Below are 17,971 nucleotides of genomic sequence, written 5' to 3'. Positions count from 1 at the left end.
TCCTGCGAAATTTCAAGCTAGTTCGTCCAGACGCTGACTGTCACCTCTTCACCTCCGGTCAGCACGGTACCGCCGCGCTCGGACACGGCTACCGCTACGGTGACGGACAACCTACCACCAAATGAACAACACCTGAAGGATGCACGTAAGCGCAAGGGCAGTGATCAGATTTTCGATGACTCCCGCAGCTCTCCTAAAACGCCGCCTATAGCGTCCATAGCATCGAAGAAAACGATGATGGCGGCGCATGGACGGCTTTTGTTCGCCACCGCAGGAAGCCGCCCGCCACACAGGAGAAGCTTGCTCTCGTATGTCAAAAGAGACATTTGTGGTGCTGCTTCATCCTAAATACAACGCCAGCATCTCCGCTATCTCGCGATGTGCTCTGGCAGCGCTCATAGCCAAAGTATTGATTGATTGATTGATTGATTGTAGGGTTTAACGCACCGACGCAACGCAGGCGATGAGGCGCGCCGTAGTGGAGGGCTTCAGATAAATTTTGACCACCTGGGGATCTTTAACGTGCGCCGAAAGCTCATGCACACGGGCGTTTGGGCTTTTCGCCATAGCCAAAGTAGCACCGCATCCTTCATTGAACGTGCTCACATCGACTCGTGTGAACCTTCGCCACTACTCCGCGGCAGTGGAATAGGACTCATGTGACAACCCTGTGCGGTATATCTTCGATGACTATCGATGGCCGCAAAATTGAGTTCGATGCACAGCTGCTTACGTCCCATGGTTGCTCGCGCAGTGATCCGGGCGGACCCGAATGATACAGACGAGGACCTCTGTATTAATACAACTTGTGAATCGCAAACATTCTCAACATCAATGGTTTGTGGGGCCAACTATGCTGTGGTCACGTTTGAAACCAGCTCCCCACCTAAAATGGTGAGAAATAATTTTGAATTATGTACTGTGAAACTGTATGTATCCTGAAAGTCGGTTTGTTAACGATGTCGCAAGGATGTGTCATCAAGCATGTGTCAAGGACGTGTCATCAACGTCCAAACGCGGCTGTCTGCACAACCTGCGGAAGAGGCCATAAAAAAAAGGCCTGCTTTAATGCGACGCCATATTCCAACTTATGTCATACGGAAGGGCACACGGCACGTGATCCCTTATGCTCAAAAAGGGCCAAAAGGTTGCAGCAAGTGCCGGGGCGCATAGAGCACAAAGTGCGGGAGCGTTCTTGAGGCTCCTTTTCCTCCGCTAGAGAGTAAAGTAAAGCCGACAGCACCGGTACATGAAAGAATACAACCCCTCTGTGAGACTGAGGTTACGATTGATCCTTCTGCTGAAATGACTTAGCAGTCCTGTCAACCTTAGCTTTGAAGAAACAGGTTTCTCGGGCCAACAGGTCGCCACGCCGGTCCAGGCAACTAAACCTGCCAGACATCATCAAAATACTGCAGCAAGGGATCGCCTCCCAGCGATGCCATCTGTAATCTCTTCAGAAGCAACTTGACCGAGGCCTTGCTGCCGAGAAGATGGAGAGCGAAGATCAAACGAGCGAGTCTTTACGGGAGCGCTCACCCTCTCGAACACAGACGCCACACTGTGCCGCAGCGTCGAGATTTCCGTGAATTGACCTTCCCACGCTAGTGAGATCCATAGTACGGGAACTTATCCCGTAACTGAACCCGAAAGAAGTTACTGCTATTGAAACAGAGCAAAGCTCGAAGTTACATAACGGGGAGAACAACCATGTCCAACAGCGATAAACGGCTGCCACTGCAGAGGAACTGTCGTGGCCTCTGCGCTGCGGCACTCGAACTAAATGAGCGCATCAAACGCATGGATGCTAAACTATTGGCGATTTTTCTCCAAGAAACGCAGGGAAGCTGCCACAGTTTATACGGCTGCGGAGCGTACACAGCACCCAATATAACAAGTTCATCTCGGTCAGATCCTTCACAGATAGTTGTCGAATGCCAGACAATCCTTTGCGTTTTGAAGAACTGGGCCCACTGCCAGATAACAACTGCCGCTTTTGGTACAGATGGCCAGGAGGTGGCGGCTGCTCGGTTCCGCGTTGGACGCTGCAACTTGACGATTGCGTACACATACGTGCGCCCACGCACTGCTCAACATGATTCTACGAGGCTGAACTTCTCCTGGATGTGGCGACTTCGCGCGTTTTACCCTCATGATGCATCGGTGTTCGCTGGTGATTGCAATGCCTAGCACAAGGCCTGGTGGTAGCAGATTTCCCGAGGTCGAGGATTACGACTGGTGGAAGAGGCTGACGAGGCGGAGCTACACCTTGTAAACGACCTTAGTCAGGCAACTCTACGAAGACAGAACCCTGCACGACGTGATACCGTCCCAGACTTGACATGGGCAACAGTCATGCTGTGTCTACATGGTCTCGCGAGCCGACACTGTGGAGGAGCGATCACTATGCCGTCTGTATGCAGCTCTCCAGTATACACAATAAGTGTCGGAAGCGCGTGCTCTACACGAACTGGCAGCGTTTCTGGGACCTACTTCTGGGAGAAACACTGCCAACCATTGCTAGATCGCATTCTGAGGGCTACAGAGGCCGCTACTAGCACTTCAGAGGTTGAAGGAGGCTCCAGACTACCGGATCGTCACCTGGTCAAGCTTTGAAAGCACCGAGACGAACTGGAGGAGAAGTACGTCACCCGTGGCCGCACGTACCACGTGTTGGTGAGCATGCGACAACAAACCGCGAAGATCCGCCGTCATGCAAAAGTACGCGCTCGGCAGCGCTCTTAAGAATATTGCGATTCTTTTTCAGGACTACAGGAGCAGGAAAGCTTTGGTCAACGTTCCGGTCTCGCTGCCGAAGCGGTAAGCTCCAGGGAATGGTGCAGGCGGTTATGCTTCGCACCGGGATGGAGCAGGAGCACTTCCAGAGGGAAGCGGCTTCTATCTTTTTTCCGCAACCAGTAACCCTGCCTTCTGATATATATGCTCCTCTCGAGGTGGACGAATCACAGCCTATCGAGACTTTGTTCACATTTGCTGAACGTATGGTGGCTATGTAACAAATTATTGTGCATAGTGCACCAGGTAACGGCGGCGTCACGTCGACAATGCTTCGGAAACTTCGGGCGACTTTACGGGAGGAGCTTCTTGAGAAGAGAAACAAAATATGGATCCGCGGACTGGTGCCGGTAGCTCTAAAACGGTATACCGACAGAACAGCACGCGACGAAACGGCACGCGACAGAATAGCACCGACATAACAGCGCGGCGTCAAAAGGGAACGCGTCAAAACAGCACGCGTCAAAACAGCACAGCGACAAGAGCGCACAGCGACAAAACCGCACACGACAGAAGAGCACGGCGCCAAAACAGCCCGGCGTCAAAACAGCACGCGACAGAATAGCACGGCGACAAAACAGCACGGCGACGAAACAGCACGCGACAAAACAGCACACTGCAAGAGATGAGCACTGTAAAAGTTGGGTGCGGTGGCGTTGCTAGGTAGTATGGCATAGTGCACTCGCCGGAACGGAATCCAAACTCTGCGGCAAGTAAGGAATAGAAAAGCACATTCATTTCAACTTATTTTTACAAGACTTATCTGTGCAGGAACATATCAGTACTGTTCCGTCGCGTGCGCTTTTGACGCCGTGCTGTTTTGTCGCGTGCTGTTTTGTCGGGTGCCCTTTTGACGCCGTGCTGTTATGTCGGTGCTCTTCTGTCGCGTGCCCTTTCGTCGTGTGCTGTTTTGACAGCGCCCTCTCTAAAACATGCTGTAATAACTCCCATTCCTAAACCAGGGAAAGACCCGTTAGATATGGCCAGTCTTCGACCTATCTCACTTACGCCTACTTCCTGTAAGATAATAGAACGGGAGGCAGTGACCAGACTGCATTACCACCTCGAGGAGAAAGCTGAGTACTTCCACCCCTGTCCAACTGGGTTCCGGCACAATTTGGCGATGCATGATTCCCTGTTTCTCCTGTGGCGTATTCTACCGAAAGCATATCACAAGCGCCCGCACGTCATGGTTGCGCCAGATCTCCGTACAGCCTATGACACAGTTACTCACGCAGCTGTTCTTGAGGCGCTCGCGGACGCCTACACGGGCAAGAGATTTACCAAATTTGTCGGGAGTTTCTTGGCCAATCGGATTTTTGCGATCCACTCTGGACGCCACTACTCTCTACACTTTGACAACTTTTCAGGAGTTCCGCAGGGGGCCATCGTATCTCCCGCTCTTTTGAATTTGCTCACGACTAAGATTGTGCGAGGTGTTGCAGCTTTCCTCAGCGTCCATGTCACGGCATATGCCGAAGATGTCACCATGTATACCCAGGCTGCGGATCATTCCTCGACAGAAAGCGCTGCGCGTAGTCTGCAACAGGCTCTTGACACGTTCACTAGTCTCCTCCCTGCTACCGGAATGGAGGTTTCCTTGACCCAGACCAACTTTAACATCATTAGGGGTAGGCCAGAGGAGCAAGCCCTAGTTGCTCTCACCATGGCGGGTCAAACACTTCAGCGTTCCCCAGAACGGTAGATCAGAGTGCTGGGCATTCCAGTCCACGAGTCCGGAGGGGCTGCAAATTTGCTTCGACAGTTGAAGACGCAATGGACCCATCTGCTGAGCTTAATTTCTAATTCCTTCGGTGGAGCGTCCGAAAACATGGCCGCCGACTAGTTCAAGCCATCCTGGTGACCAAAGCCTGCTACGGGGCTAGGTATTTTTGTCTAACGAAACGTCAGACGGAAGAGCTCAAGACGCTTTACAGGGCAGCCCTTCGTGTCATCGCGGGGCTTCCGATACACATGAAGGTCACTGAGCTGTACCGCAATACTCGTCTTCCTACTCTAGAAGAAACAGTCCTTGCACGGTCCTGAGGAGTTAATGATCGCCGCGAAATGACTCTATTGTTACGGACAACGAGATTTTAGCTGAACATTTCAATATATACTTCCCTAGCGTGTTTTTTAGGCCAAGTGTATATCCATCTGATGTTCCGTCGTTTCACACGACAGAGGCCAACTTTGTTTCGTGCCCGGGTGTATTTTTCATGCTCTTAAAACTGAAAACAAAGAAATCAAGTGGTCCTGATAATATTCCAAACACCTTTCCTTGCCGATATGCTGAGGCGATCGCGAAATATCTTGTGATTATATTCCGTGTATCTTTGATGTCTTCAAAGCTTCCTAGTGACTGGAAGGCTGGCCGAGTTGCACCGGTATTTAAAAAAGGTAACCGCTTGCTTTTTGAAAATTATCGGCCAATATCCTTAACATCATCATGCTGTAAATTAATAGAGCATATAATCGCGAATCATATCACCGAATATCTTGAAAATAATGCTGTCTTAAATGATTCTCAACATGGTTTCAGAAACGGGTTTTCTACTGTGACTCAGCTGCTCACTATAACTCATTCCTTTGCATCTACTCCAGATAAAAACGGTCAAATTGATGTGGTATCATTGTTTTTTAGCAAAGCGTTTGACAGGGTTCCTCATGACAGACTAATACTAAAATTAAACAATATTGGTCTTCCTCGCATCTTGGTTTTCTGGGTTATTGATTATTTAAAAAACCGAATTCAGTACGTTGAAATCGGGGATCAACGATCGGGCTGTCTTCATGTCGCCTCCGGAGTACCGCAACGGAGTGTCTTGGGACCAGTGTTGTACACGTTCCTCTAAAATAGGAACGAAACCTCGTTCCTCGTTCCTTCCCAATTTTGAAACGAGTTACCGTTACAAGTTCCTTTATTTCGAAAGGAACCCGTTCCAGTTCCAGTTCAAAAATTGGAACGTTTCGTTACTTTAACGTTACATTCAATTTTTTAAATTAAAATATAGGGTCTGATAGGTAAAATGGAGTTCGAATTTTAAAACTATAATCGAACTACGTATATTATACGAATATGAACACCGCCGGCAGCAGATTATCTAGAAATAAAAAGAATAAAAAGGAACGCTCCCTGACAATTTTTTTTTTCAGGAAGCTCCGCACAAACCCTAGACATATCTAACTGCATTTTTGCTGCTCGTCTATTATAGGTGCAACACATACAATAGACGCAGTAAGGTTCCTGCGCGTCAGATGTGCAAATACAAAGTTACTCACGTGCAGGAAGGTAATTAAATTTCTTGCATTAGATTCAATATTACAGTTTATTTAAAATACTTTACAGGACCCTTTGCAGGATTTGGTTAAGCGGGTTACAAAAGTGAAGCGTTGCGGATCGTACAGCGCAAATTTACGAGTAAGAAAACACATTGCAGCAGGCGACAGAATCCAGGTTGGTGCTGGAGCAGGCAAGATGGCGTTCGATGATTCTCAAATGTCCGGTAGACCCACGAAGACCCAACTTGCTACTTGCTCAAACAAAACAAACAAAAAAAAACCAGCTATCTCTTTCTCTTATGATCAGTCTCGGCGCCGCGCGATTCCTGCGCCCCCGATAAACGAAGTTCACATAAAAAACAGAGAAATGCTTAAATTATCTCAGCTAAACCAGAGTCTTCTCTGGCTAAACCTAGCTAACCCACGAGGGGCTCCGCGTTCGCTCTGGTTCTGTCAACCGACCGGACTCAAGCTTCTGTAAATGGACTTTATAGTTCTCGCTCTGACTGTCCAAGAACGCCAAGCACTTCGGTTTTATTACACTAAAACCAAGCCTCGAGGACCTACTAAGTTCTAACTAACACACACTGGGCCGCTGATTGGCCAGGTCAAGAAAACCCAAATATTTGAGCACAAACAATCACGTGATCCACACTAACACTCTCACTCAAACTTCCAGGTATTCATCAAGGCACAAGTATAACACAGGTTTAACTTGAAACCGACCAACTACAGAAACTCAGAGCGCTGGTAGTTGACCTTCAGGCGGCCTCTCTCAGGTATTGTCCATACGGCGCGCGACGAAAATATGCCCAACAGTGACAGAATTACTGCCCTTTGTCAACACGACGCTTGCAATACAAAAGCATCTTGCACTCCCGTCGGCCCATTCCCGCCAGATCGGCGACAGACCGCGCCGTGACGAACTGCGCGCGTACTCTGTAACTTCGAGCAGTACGACATCCCGAGACACTGCGGTGCGCCCAGCTCTTTTGAGAGCCGGCGACCCTTTGAATGACCTCACAGCGAGCGCAACTGCCCCGACAACAACGCACCCGCGCCTCGCGAGCACTAATGCTGTAATTACCCCTGACAATATACAGAAGGGGTGGTTTCACAAAGAACCTGCGGCGCCAACAATTCTATCGGCCAGACGGGCATTTTGGCCACCCCAGACAAACGATGAAAGGTGAAAAGCATTCTTCCGGCAGCGCTGTTCACCCGTCGAACGCCACGTAAGCTCAACCGGCATGAAAGCAAGCCTAAGCTGCGAACCACTGCGTGGTTATTTTTCTGCCTTTAACCTTCGACGAAGCACAATCCGCTGAAGGGCGGGCAAATTAGGCAGCTTATAGGAAGAGAAACACGACGACTTGTGATTTTTGTACTCGAGCTTTGGCAACAAAAACAGCCAAATCCTGGCGATGTAACGGCAGGAACGCTGTTCCTGCCGTTCCTTCAAAAATCTAACGAGTTACCGTTACAGTTCCACCGATCCTTAATGGAACGGTGGCGTTCCTTCGTTCCTCCAAAAAGGAACTAGTTCCAGGAACGCCGTTCCTTGGAACGCCGTTACGTACAACACTGCTTGGGACCCGTGCTGTTCCTGCTGTATATAAATGACATTGTAACTGTAGTATGTTCATCTGTGCAAATTCGTCTGTTCGCAGACGATTGTGTTTTGTATAATGAAATTACTTGCCCTTAAAATCAACATGACCTTAATGACAGTTTGTTTAAAGTTTTCCAATGGTGCAATCGCTGGGGAATGGCTTTGAACTTAGATAAAACAGTATGTATGTGTATAACCCGGAAGAAAAATCCACTTCAGTATACTTATATACTAAATGAGTCACCTGTACAGCAAGTTTCTGAATTCAAATATTTAGGAGTAACACTCACAAGTAATTCATTTTGGAATCAACATATTGACAATATTTCCGCTTCCGCCTTCCGTAAACTGTCTTTCTTACGACACAAATTAAAAAAACGCTACTTCAGATGTCAAACTCCTGGCTTACCAATCAATAATCCGACCAAAGTTAGAATATGCATGAGTAATATGGGACCCGTTCACACAGAAAAACGTCAATAAACTAAAAAGAATCCAAAGAAAAGCTGTAAGGTATATATACTCTAATTTTCGTCACACTGATTCACCTTCTGATTTAATTAGAGCTAATGGCATTGAGCTCCTTGAGTCACGACGGAAGACGTTTAGGCTTGATTTTCATTGCCAACTTCTTCAGAGACAAACAGCACTAGACCCCACACAGTACCTGACACCCATATCGACAAGGCACACGAGACACCATCACCCCGGAACCCTAACACCTTATTTTGCACGGACAAATACATTTAAATTTTCTTTTTTTCCACGAACAGTGGAAGAATGGAACTTTCTAAAAAACTCTGTTTAAAGATTCACGTTGGTTGCTTTGCTAACTGTGTATTGTTGAGTCTGTAAACCTGTACTTGTATGTTGAATTCTTTCCTTTTTCCTTTTACATTTCGACCTGACTTGAGTGCCTGATGTGTACTTGCTACTTGTACCGTGCCCACCTGCTTGGACCTGCGAAGGTCTGCAGTATGCAATAAATGAAATGAATGAAATGAAATGAACTCACACCGTAAGGGCGCGGATTACTGACCGCTGATGGCCACATACCACCGCTGGACATGAGGCTTATCGAGAAGCACATGCCGCCATAGGGAGACACGTGCGCTTTGTACAGCGCAGCAACCTTCACCTTCTAAAACTCAGCGTCGGAGGCACACGTCGCGGCGTACCTCGCTGGTTGCACCCGGGGGGCTACTTCTCCGAGCAGTACAACACTTGAGATTTCTGTGGACGCGTCTTGGCGGACCGGGTCCTGCATAGCGGCAGTGGCCACTGCGTCCAACCGCGATGACACCAAAGCATTCGACTTATTTCGCTGGACGCCGACCCCGATATTACGGAGCTTGAGCTTCTTGCTGTAAAGGAAGGTAGTCACCTTGCACGCCAGCCAGAACAGCGTTAGGACCGGGTGGAAATATTGACTGACTGCACTGTGCACCGAAAGGCCCATTGGTCCGCGAGGCAAAATAGCACCGCCCACACTATCAAGCAGACATGCGAGGAACTCAGGGTCGTCTCTGAGGTACTGGTAACGGTACGCCGAATTCCTGGACATCAAGGACACCCAGGAAACTAGAAGTCTCATGGAGTCGCGAGCGAGGCTTTTTTACACCGTTCCCAGTTCATGCTGCCTGTAAGACCAATTACGCTGCCTACTGCCCCAGATGTGGAGCACCGCCGTCGACCTAATCGACGGAGGCAGGAATTATCAACTACTATTCCCCATGCGACGATCCCACACCCCCTGGGCTACCCCGAGGTGCTCAGGTGTTCCTCAACCGGGCGCGGTAGGGGTACGCTTATACAGAGGACGTGGTTGCTCGGCGGCGGAATTACCCGCACCAACCTACATCCCACGATGAAAACCCCTCTAACGGTGGTTCCGCTGCTGCATTTCCTAGACCAGGCCGATGCTAGACCCCCATAATCCTAGACCCTAGACCCCCATAATCCGCCATTTTGTTTGAAACTGCGGTGCACTAGATCGGCTTCGCGCAAAATATCGTCCCGCCGGGGTCCTCTCCTATGAGGACTGGATCAGGCCACGTGATCGGCACCAAGCTACGTTGGTCGCGCTGTGGCACTTCATTTGGGAGGAAGCCATGGCCGAACATTATTAACCCCCTCCTTCAACCCTGCGGCCTCAAGCCATCCCAAATAAAAAGAGTTCTGTCTGTCTGTCTACCTCGGTCATACTTGGGAGAGATTTCCTCTGGAATGAGGGTATTGTGCTCGACATGGGGAGGGACGGCTATCAGTACGGGCCGCTACCCCATTTATTCCCTTTCGCGAATGCGGCGACGCACGGTGTACAACCGCTGGCGGCAACCAATCTCTACTGCGCTGTGGAGAGCCAGAGAGAATCGTCAGGAAAGATGAGCGCCGAAGTCTAGGCGATTGTCGCATCTTTTTCAGGATGCCATGATCAGTGCCGAATGGTGGTGAAAAGTTTGCTCGCCTTTTCGGATTGCTTTACCGAGAGACCTACTTGATAGATTGTTAGCGCACGAGATAGACACGGGTGATGCTCGACCATTCCAGTTAAATCAAGTGGGCATAAGAGAAAGCTCCTTGACCGCGCATTAGATGGAATGATCGAGACAGGCACAGTGACATTCTCACAAAGACGGTGGGCATCCCCGTGCTCTTGGAACTAAAAAAAGACGGCTCAGTACGGCTGTATGTAGGCTGCAGAAAGCTGAACGCAGTGACCGAGAGAGATGAGTACCGTTTTCCAAGCATTCAGTCAATGATAGACCAGTTGGGTAACGCACGCTCCTTCACTGTGCTGGACGCTAGCAGAGGATACCTGCAAATTCAAATGTCCGAAGCTGACATTGAAAAGACGCATTCACTTGCCACCGCGGGCTCTTCGAGTTTAGTCGACTCCCGTTTGGCTTGTCTAACGCCCCAAGATCGTTCATGCGGTTGATGGACATCGTCTTGGGGGACGCAAGGTACAACGATGCAATGACCTACCTGAATGATGGGGTGATCTATTCTGAGACTTTCGAGGAGCACCTCATTCACTATTCCGTTCTTGAGCGCATGAGGAAGGCCGGTCTGACGATCAACCCACAGAAAGTGCAGCTGGCATCATCAAAGGTCGATCTGTTGGGGTTTGTCGTAGACAATGGTACCCTAAGACCGAAGGATGAGAAGCTGCAGGCCATCTTTAGCTATGCTCGACCACTATACGGGAAAAGCCTGCAAAGATGTTTACATATGGTTGCTTTATAGAGGCAATTCATACAGCACTGTACGGATCTCGCACGGCCTCTTTACAAGCTGTTGCGTAAGAACGTAAAGTGGGTTTGGGAAAAAGAATAGGAGAATTCCTTCGTTTCTTTGGCTTGCGAAATAGCAGACACTGCTAGTTTGCGGCTTCCCGACCTGAACAAAGCGTTTGCTTTGTAGACAGACGCTATAATCTACAGGGTGGGAGCTGTTTTGTTGCGAGAACACGAGAGCGAGCTGCGTCCGAACGCTTTCGCAAGCCGTACGCTCACAACGGCGCAGCGGAATTCCTCCGTAACCAAAGAGGAGTGTTTGGCTATCATGTTCCCATTGTCGAAGTTCGACATGTACTTAGATGTAGCGGTTGTCACCGTGCAGACGGATACCCAGGCACTGACGTGGCTAAACGGGCTTAAAAACCCCGCAGACAGTCCCGCGAGGTGGCCGCTGACGTTGCAACGTTACGCGTACACAATCTATTACCGCATAGGCTGTACCAACAAGGTAGCCGATGCGTTGTCGAGTACGCCGTTGGAGACGAGGGTACGCGCGGCGAGCACCCACGAAGGAGGCGGCGGAAGCGCTTCGAGACCGAGCGGCAAAGGCCTAACAGAAGAGTCGAGGTCGGCCGCAAAGGAGAAGAGAAGCAAGCGGCATCTCGCAGCGGCGATTTCTCGCAGCGGCGATTTCTCGCTCCCCGAGAACAGAGGCAGAAAGGAGTCTGTCGTGGGGAGAGGTAGTGAGCAAGGAAGAGCTTAGTCCAGAAAGGAGACGGTCTGTGCCAGCGGGTGCTGAAAAACCTAGCGAGTGGTGTAGATTGCACCGGTAACACTGGTGGGTTTGAAGCGTATCTGCTGGGCGACGACAGCTTATTACTTCGCTATATTCCCCAATTAAATGACGAAGAGGCGGTTTCATCCCCGTTCTGAGTCGTGGTCTCAAGGAAGTTGCGGAGACGGTTCATGCGGTATTTTCATGACTCAGTGCTGGCAGGACATGACAGCGGCCGTAAGATTTGCGACAAGTTATGCCATGTTGCAACCTGGCCAGGCATAAGGAGCGACGTACTGAGCTATTCTCGCGCTTGCCCTCTTTGTCAAGTAGCGAAGCCGGGCGCTGGGAAACCTGTGGGTCTCATGAAGCCGGTGGAAAGCAGCTACCGATGACAGATTGTATCGTGTAACGTAATGGGACCCTCCCAAGGTCCACGCGAGGGAACCAGTTCATTCTGGTTATTACGGACCAGTTTTCTTAGTAAGTGAATATATTTCCCCTTAGAAAGCTAACGCCAGAGCGGATCGTAGAGAAGCTGTTGGAGACATTCACTCTTTTTGGCGTCCCCTCCGACCTGATCACTGACAATGCTTCCTATTTCACGAGGAAAGTCTTTTCGTACTGGTTTCGAGCATTGCACATTCTACACAGGAAAACGAGTCCCTGTCATGCTCACAGCAACATCACTGCGGGTGAACCGGAACCTGAAGTGCATGCTGGTTGCGAGAACCAAGGAGCATAAGGACTGGGACACTCGTTTGCCTGAGCTGGCTTTCGCGACTAGGACTACCTTAAATAGGTCAACGGGTTTGACACCTGGTTACGTAAACTTCGGTAGAGATCACTTTCCCACTGGAAAATGCACTGCTGTACGCGACGGCAGATAACGCCCCTTCCCTGTCGCAGTACGCGGCTAAGCTCCGTGAGCACCTTTTGGCAGCGCAACGCACGGCTCGGGAGAACCTCGACGTTCCGCGTATGGAGGAAGTCGAGCAGTATAACAAAGGCCGTCGTAACCTTGTGCACAACTTCGGTGATCTAGACCTAAGGAGAACGCACTAACGCAGCAACGCTGTGGGCGGTTTCACCGCGGTGCTCGCGCACAAATGGCAAGACCCATACAGAATTACGGCGCGTACTACTCCGCTGACGGACTACCCGCTTGCGCACTGTGCAGCCGAAGACGCCAACCAGGGGTCGACTTCCCTGAGCACAGCCATCACTGACACACCCGTGCCCCTTGTTTGAGGGGGGGGAGGGGGGAGGGATGTGGGGACTGCCTAGGCGGCCCTGCGCATCGGCTGCCCTGTGCTCCGCTCGGGCGCTCTCCTACAACCCGGCTTCGCCTGCCGCCCACAATAACTTTGGGTCGCCGTCAACCGAGGGATGGCGGCAGGTGCACGGGTCGGCGGTGCGTGGTGGAATGTGGACGCAGGCACGGAGATGCTATTGTTTCCAACTCGGGTTTGGTACGGCAGAGCATTTTGGCGTGTGTGTGTGCGCGGACGGGCGCAAACGAGGAGGCCCATGTAAGCAAAGAGTTCGTTAACACAACCACAGCGTGCCTCATTTTCTGGCAGCAGTAGAGGGCAGGTCCACATACGTTGGCTCCGTCAAGTTGTAAAGTGGGTATGGTCCGTGGTTGATTCTCTATAGACGTCGCCCGTCAACATAGATTTCTTGAACGGCAATAAAAATTTTTGAAGATTCGGACCCCTGTGGAGAAACATAGCCACCCTACGCCCAAAAAACTGGCGCCGCGCCCACTACTGCGAGATCATCGACCTTTCCTCCGTTCAACGCGGTTTCAAATTGGGCACTCTTCCACGTCGTGCTGCAGGAAAGACAAGCAGGCTTTATCTCCGTCCCTGTCGTATTTCTTGTTGCCATCTGAGAAGTCTGTGGCAACATGTCCAGTTTGCCTCACTAAGACAAGTAGCTTTCAATTCAAGCTCTAGACGAGTACGGCGCTGGTACTGGCATATTACGTAAGCAAAAGATTAGCTTTTCGCACGTCTTATCGTGAATCATACCAACGCCGCCTGTATAAACAATGCCTAACGCGTGAGCGAAAAATGGCCAAACAGCCACTCTCCTGTTGCTCTCTCCTACCCTTCCCCGCTCCGTAGCCTTCCAGTGTGCTGTCGTGTCCGCCAGCCAGCGCCGCTTCTCGGAAACTATGCAAAATAGTAGAAAGTTTGTTTAGCGTTCCCGAGGCGGCGCTCCTACGCCTTCTTGTTTTTCACCATGCCTGTCTGTCTTGGTCTATCACTGATAAAACTTCCTTTGTCACGAAGCACAATCCCTTGCGCTGCCGCAGGCTGATGCCGGCTTTGCGCGCTTATCTACTCGGATCACAGGCCCTGAAATTTTCTGAGTGGGGCATCCCACCTCTATCCCCTCCGCATTTAGGTATTGTTTTAAAACTGCTGTTCGCACTCCGCATCGGTACGCACTTCTGAAATTGAGGACTGTACTGTAAAGCGCCCGGACAGCGTGGCGTGATCCCAGCTGCTTATCCTTTTGTTTCCTATAATTTTCTGAAGTTTACAAGCACGTGATATTATTGGAAAGTAATCGTAGAAGTGAGCGACTGAACAAAAAACGTGCATGCAAGTTTTTCTTCTGCAAATACTCCAGAAAGAAAAATATCAGTAAAATAATGGCTGCCCCAGCAGAAAAAATATCGTTTTTCTGTTAGCTATACGTCTACCCGACAATCAGTATGTTCTTACACTATTTCAGTCCGCCTCCGTCTTTGTCTTTGGAAAGATGCAGCAAGTATGAAGCGAGCGACCCGTTGAACGAGATCCCCAGTGCGCCACAGAACTAGCGCCCCGTCGCGGCTAAGATGTAAGCGAAACGGCCCTTGAAGCCCAACAGGCAAGCTGACAGACACACGTCGTAGAAGTGGGTGCAGCGTTTGCGACTCGCGAGCAGTGACGTAAGGCGATATGTCCGCCGGCAAGCGCCACATAGCGGATCAGTGCCTGAACTAAGCGTCCCCACCCTTCCCATTGAAAAGCGCGCGACGCGTCAGGCAATGTTAATACAGGCGGCGTTGATCATACCCACCCAGGGGATACAAGTTGACGACCGTTTCTTTCAGCCGCAAGGGCGGCAATTTTCCTGAGAAGTCACGTGCCAGGCTATAACCAATGATGAAAATTTTCATCCGCGTGTTGCGTAATTACCGTAGTAGCAGGTGTCGCAGAAAATTATCATTATTTTGCTGGCAAATATGCAACATTGACTCTACGTACACACTCATGGATACTGAATTGGCCAAAATTTGCAGGTTTGTTCCGAAATCCGTGGTTCTGTTGTTTCGGGGAATGTGGTACTGCCTTTATATTAATGCCACAAGTTGTGACTTTGGCAGGGATTCTGGGCGAAAAAAGGCTGTGTTGATAGAAAAAAGTTTTTGCCCGTTATACCTTGCTGTCGTTTCTCGTTAATATTGTGAAAATTGGGCGCTTGCGCAACATTGTATTCTTTTCTTCTCAGTTTACAGATGCCAGTGGATTATTAACGACCAGCTTGCTCCTCGCCTATATCTTCTATCTGGTGTGCGAGTGTCCAGTCATCAATCTCGACAAGATAATGTTGGATGCCTTTCTGCGAGGTAGAAAAAAACGAAGAGAAATGACCCGCGAACACCTAAACTCGGCGTGTTGACAGCGTTGCTACCTTGTCATAGCCCAGAAACGAGAGCTTCTGATGTGTTACTGGCTATCTCAGCCCTACTGCTTAGAAGCCAAATGAAATAAAAAAAATATATATAAGCCATTGCACTCTTTGAAGGCGGATTACCAGCGTACCTTTTCAGAACACGACATACAGGTGAAAAAGAATTTAGGAGAAAGATGTGTGTAAATGTTGTTTTCTTCATCATTGACGGGAGCCTTCGCTACAAAAGACACGCACATACGCGCCGGACCTTTTATTCTTGCTCTACTGATTTTGAAAGGAGTACCTACTGACATCTAATGAAAATTCATATCCAAGTGAGTAGACGTATAAGCGTGAGGTGTAAACCTTGTTTTTATCTAAAAAATTACGCCTGTTATTAATCTGTCAGTCAAGATGAATATTTACGTAATGAAGCGTATAAGCTTCAGGTCAAAATAATGCTTTGAACGGCGTGACAACTATGATGGTTCCCGAGGGTTAATGGAAGGGACACACCAAGATGCTCTTTTTCCAACTTCTCATGCTACAGAACGCCTTCATTTCAAAGACACGTGCTGACTTATGATTCTTTGTTCTCGGACGTGAGAAATGCATGAAACCTTAGTGAGTAAGATTTGCTGAGAATGTGTTTGAACTTTGGTGACTGCGCATGCTACGGCGTGTGACCTAATGCAGGCCAGACAAGGTGCACCGTGAGGATGGAGGCTGGAAAAGAAGCCCGTAGCACATTTCTCTGTTTTCTCACTCAATGTAGCAGGAAGGGTTGCTTTAGGTTAGCAGCGTCACATTTATTTATTTATTTATTTATTTATTTATTTATTTATTTATTTATTTATTTATTTATTTATTTATTTATTTATTTTTATTTTGGGTGTTTGATGCTCCGAAGCTACGCAGGCGATGAGGGGCGCCGTAGTGGAGAGCTCTGGATTAATTTTAAGAACCTCGCGATCCTTTCACCCGCGCCGAAACCTCTCGAACACACGGGCGTTTTAGGTTTTCGCCTCCATCAGAAAAGTGCCCACCACGGCCGGGAATCGAACCCGCTTTTTTTGGCGCACCAGCAGAACGCCACAGTGACTGAGTGACCACGGCAGCGGGTAGCATGATTTTGAGATCTGGAGATTGAAATCCCATACTCCCCGTAACCTGAAACTGCTTTGAAAAGGGAGCAGCAGCGAGCTGTTCTTGCGCTAAATACAGCCTAAATGAATTCAGGTATGATTACGTTTATTTCAATTTATTTATTTATTTATTTATTTATTTATTTATTTTTTTTTTCATTGCACACTACTACGAGTAAGCAGGACGCGACGGTTGCATGCAGCTACAAACCCCATACCGTACGTATACCCGTATAGATGCTTCAGCCAGCGCGATCACAGGCAGACAGCGCGGCCGTGTTGTTTCAATCTGTTTATTTTGGCGATAGGTGTTGTCAAACTCTGCTGATAACAAAGAGACAGTTCTTGCCGTTGCAAACAATTGCAATGCTCATCTTCTTCGCTTGCTTGCGCATATATAGACGATTGAAATTCTCGTGCCAGCGCGCCAACGCACCCGACTGCAGCGACTCAACTTGCCCTGGCGGCACGACTTGCTGCCCGGATGTAAACAACCTCCGTTGCCTCCGTGCTATCAACGCAGCGCGGCCGGTGACTCGGTGTAGCCGGAGCTTCAAGCCTCGCCTTGGGCCATCGTTTTTTCTTATTTGAGAAGGACTAGTAGTGCCATTTGGTGGAAAGATTTTTATGTGCCCCTGTCACACGAGGAACGGCCGCTAACAGCATTTGGATACGGCGACAGCTGTGGACAGCTCGCTGGTAAGTGGTCTGTTATCAGTCGATCCGTTTGTCAAACGTTTGGATAGGGTTAACTGCGAAGTACCCGTGCCGCACACAGCACGTACACGCACGGGCAAAGAAAAAAGCGCACACTCGTTTTATTGTACTTGTTTGTGGCTTTTGGGGTATGCATTCGCATTCTTTTGTAGGCCGGTTTGTAACAGGGCATTCGAGATGAAATCGTTTGTCGCGCGCGGAGTCGTTTCAAAGCAACGTGACGGTTACTCAGGTAGCCGAATCGCCTCCGACAGCGGTGCATCGTCGGGCCCGGTCGGTGAATATTGTGGGACTCTGTCTCTCATATGCATCGAACTGCTCGTGTTCTTTTTAGTTAACTGCTCTACTTTGTAATATCTATTTTTTAACGTTCCTGATGGCTTGCCTGTCCAAATATAAGTCTTTGTGTTGTTTTCGTTCAAAGCTCTGACTCATTCTTAGCGCTCTGGTCGGCGAAAGCCGCAGATCAGACGGCTACCCCCTTCGAAAACTGTACCCTGTAGATTCGGTGGGGTTGTTTGCTCGCTTGAGTCGACTCTTCACATCTAACAGCGTACCCTATTAAGGAAACGGTGACATGCGTAAAAGATGCTATGAGCCTATCGAACGATTAAATGCATATAGTGTGGACCACGACGGCGACGTGGTTCGAAACCGAAATGTTTTTATTCCCTTTCGGATGATAATGAGGGGTCTGTATACAATCGGGGCCCGTCAGTCGCCAGCT

The 17,971-nt window shown here is 49.3% G+C and overlaps 1 protein-coding gene across 3 annotated transcripts in view; it reads left to right on the top strand.

The window, feature by feature from the left end:
- The window catches only part of LOC144178920 (nose resistant to fluoxetine protein 6-like), a 157,180-nt gene extending 141,620 nt beyond the window's left edge, over positions 1-15,560 (top strand). For 2 of the 3 annotated variants that reach the window (XM_077707078.1, XM_077707070.1), the window contains exon 16: positions 15,218-15,559. In XM_077707078.1, the coding sequence (XP_077563204.1) occupies positions 15,218-15,388 (171 nt within the window). In that variant the 3' untranslated portion in view covers positions 15,389-15,559. Of the gene's footprint in view, positions 1-15,217 lie in introns of all 3 variants that reach the window. The other variant, XM_077707087.1, reaches the window with a different exon arrangement.
- The last annotated feature ends 2,411 nt before the right edge of the window (positions 15,561-17,971 follow it).

This window comes from Haemaphysalis longicornis, unplaced genomic scaffold, assembly GCF_048455015.1.
Source record: "Haemaphysalis longicornis isolate Haplotype H1 unplaced genomic scaffold, Haemaphysalis longicornis Haplotype H1 scaffold_1, whole genome shotgun sequence".
In the NCBI taxonomy this organism is placed as follows: domain Eukaryota; kingdom Metazoa; phylum Arthropoda; class Arachnida; order Ixodida; family Ixodidae; genus Haemaphysalis; species Haemaphysalis longicornis.
This window is presented reverse-complemented; position numbering and strand designations above follow the sequence as displayed.